The following is a 2,801-nucleotide window of genomic DNA, read 5'->3' as shown; positions in this document are numbered from 1 at the left end:
GCTCTGGTGCTCACGTAGTCATCCGGAGCTACAGGTATGATCAGCTTGAAACGATGAAGCTGCTACGCAATCCGGTTACTTTGGATGGCAAACAGAACACTACTCGACATCTTGCTCATTCAGAAGAAATAATTAAGAAATCCAAAACCTAGTAAATTCTCCTCATACTGAACCCATACACAATTGGTGCTCATTTCACATCTTGGTCATTCAGACGAAACAAGGATGATTGGCTACTAGAGTAGAATCCATACACAGTTAGTGCTCATCTCACACAATGATTATTCAGAAGAAACGACGATGATTGGATAGACAAGTTCAGAAAAACCAAAACCCAGCAAATTCTCCGGATACTAGAATTCCTACACAGTTATTAGCATCACTTGCTCATCTTAGTATTTATGTTAGTAGCACTTAGTTAGTTAATGCATTCAGTTCACTCATAATCACAGCAAGTGTCATTAATTGCAGAATCTTCAAACCCTGATACTAGAATAAATATAACATGCAACTCATCCGGTATAACGTAGAAGAAGCAATCAAGCTGGTCGTAGTATCTAGTGTTGTATCATTCCCATCCCCTCATTACAGATTGGTACTACACAAATGCAAAACATCCAGTTGATCCTCGTGTTACAGCAGGCAGATAAAATGATCACCGAGAAACAGGTGATAAAATGATCCCACCTCTCCCTAGTTTCATTCCAATGTTTCCATCAAGCAAGGGAATTGCAAATTCTGTGGGACTAGACTAGCGTGTAGCGTGGTAGTAGAGTATTACAAAGATGATAGATATCCAAGGAAGGAAGGAAGGGAGCGAGTGTGGTCAGACCTCGAAGTGCTCCATCTGCACGTCGCTGGCCTTGAGCGGCACGTAGTCGCCGAGGTACACCTCGAGGTGGTCAGAGATGTTGCTCTTGTCGATGCTCTCGTGGTGGTAGCTCTTGCATACGAGGTAGACCATGGTCTGCACGACGAGCGCGACCATGACGACGGCGCAGAGCGCGGCGAGCATGGCGAGGCCGAGCAGGAGCCTGGCCCCGGCGCCGAGGCCGTGTCGGCCGCCCTGCACGACCCAGGAGCGGAAGAGCAGCTCGACGACGACGAAGACGAGGTTGAGCGTGGCGAAGATGGCTGAGGCGGTGCGCAGGTTGCCCTGGATGAGCGCCTTGCTCTTGCGCATGGCCTGGAAGCCCTTGAGGTCCTCGAGCACGGAGACGACGCTGGCGAGGTGCCAGACGACGCTGAGGTAGACGAGGCCCGCGAGGTAGGCGACGGCGACGAGGACGGCGAGGAGGCCCGCGAGGCCGGACCCGTTGTCGGTGGCGACGAGGAGGGCGACGAAGACGGCGACGAAGACGAGGTGGTAGGCGAAGAGCAGGCCGAAGGCGGCGACGAAGGTGGCGGCGAGGCGGCGCCAGACGCGCGGCACCACGGAGAGCACGCGCGGGAAGGTGAGCGCGTCGCGCTTGGCGGAGTAGACGGAGGCGACGGAGAAGACGGCGGCGGCGGTGGAGAGGAGGGAGAGGAGGAGCAGGGCGAGGAGGTATGCGGCCTTGAAGAGGACGAGCGCCGCCCAGTCGGCGCCCAGCCGCTGCAGGATCCGCTGCTGCGAGGCCGTGCCCGGGGCGGAGGACTCGAGGGCGGTGTCGTCGGAGTCGATGGTGCGGAAGAGGGCGTGGGAGATGGCGATGTGCGCGAGGAAGAGGGCCGAGAGCGGGAGCACGAAGGCGGCGGCGATGCGGGCGTAGAGCGGGCGGTAAGCGCGCAGGATGGCCACCGACTCCCGGTAGATGCCCAGCGGGCCCAGGAACTGCAGCTCCTCCGGCTCGCACTCCATGGCGGAGCTGCTGGTGGTGGTGGTGGTGGTGGTGGTGGTGGAGATCGGAGCTAATTGAGCTTGCGGGGAGGATCTGGAGGTGGGTGTGGCGGGGAATTTGGAGATTGAGGGTGGGATTTGAGGGGAGGGGCTGGGATTTGGGGAAATCGCACGCGTGGGAGGAGAAGAAGCAAGAGCTTGGGTGGGAATTGGGGATGGTTGACGAAATAAATTGGGTGTTTGCCTGGCGGATAAGCAAGCGACCGGTCATCGGTCACGGTTGCAGAATCCGACCGACAGACCCACGAATGAAGCGGAAGCGGGGCGACGCGTGCTCTGCTCCGTGTTGCAGCCTTCCGCGAAATGACGTGCACAATGTTATCGTTGACGGACTCAACTCAAGTGCAGCTCCTCCAACCACCATGGGCTCGGGCATGGGCCACTCAGACTCGGCACGCATCGAGACCTGCTATCTTTTTTTTGAGAGAGAATCGAGACCTGCTATCACTAGACCAGCGGAAAGCACTACGAGGCGTTCCCTTGGCCCAACAGAACCCATTTCTATGACTGTTCAACGAGCTACACTTTCCATTCTCCCTAACATTCTCGCCTTTTTGGTTCAAATTTTTTTACTCCCTCCGGTCCGGAATAAGTGTCTGAAGTGGTCATATTGCAAATCAGTACTCTAATTTCTTTCCCCGTGCAGTCAAATCAGTCAACTAGACCCGCACGACAACCTCGCCGGTTCTGGTTCTGCAGGCCATGAAGGAGGCAACCTCGCCGGCGCCGCACATTCCCCGCACCCGCACCTCGTTCTGGTTCTGCAGGCCACGAGGGAGGCAACCTCGCCGGCGCCGGCCGGAGATCCCACATCACCGGCCAGAGTTTCTCTTCCTCGAGCCACCCAGTGCGAGGCACGACGCAAAGCCGCCCTCCTCACGTGCGCAGGGTTCGAGCTCGAGGCCCCTCCTCAACAGCTCGG

The 2,801-nt window shown here is 56.7% G+C and overlaps 1 protein-coding gene across 1 annotated transcript; it reads right to left on the bottom strand.

Moving 5' to 3' along the window:
- Nucleotides 1-490: 490 nt before the first annotated feature.
- LOC127314171 (uncharacterized) lies at nucleotides 491-2,126 on the bottom strand. The gene has a single exon (XM_051344642.2). It carries the CDS (start codon nucleotides 1,838-1,840, stop codon nucleotides 827-829), a length of 1,014 nt encoding a protein of 337 aa, XP_051200602.1. The 5' UTR covers nucleotides 1,841-2,126; the 3' UTR covers nucleotides 491-826.
- Between the last annotated feature and the right edge of the window lie 675 nt (nucleotides 2,127-2,801).

The sequence above is a fragment of the Lolium perenne genome, chromosome 7 (genome assembly GCF_019359855.2).
Source record: "Lolium perenne isolate Kyuss_39 chromosome 7, Kyuss_2.0, whole genome shotgun sequence".
NCBI classification, from domain to species: domain Eukaryota; kingdom Viridiplantae; phylum Streptophyta; class Magnoliopsida; order Poales; family Poaceae; genus Lolium; species Lolium perenne.
This window is presented reverse-complemented; position numbering and strand designations above follow the sequence as displayed.

Bases quoted from the DNA above. Each gene is read 5' to 3' on its own strand.
- LOC127314171 (XM_051344642.2), bottom strand. From the start codon at position 1,840: ATGGAGTGCGAGCCGGAGGAGCTGCAGTTCCTGGGCCCGCTGGGCATC.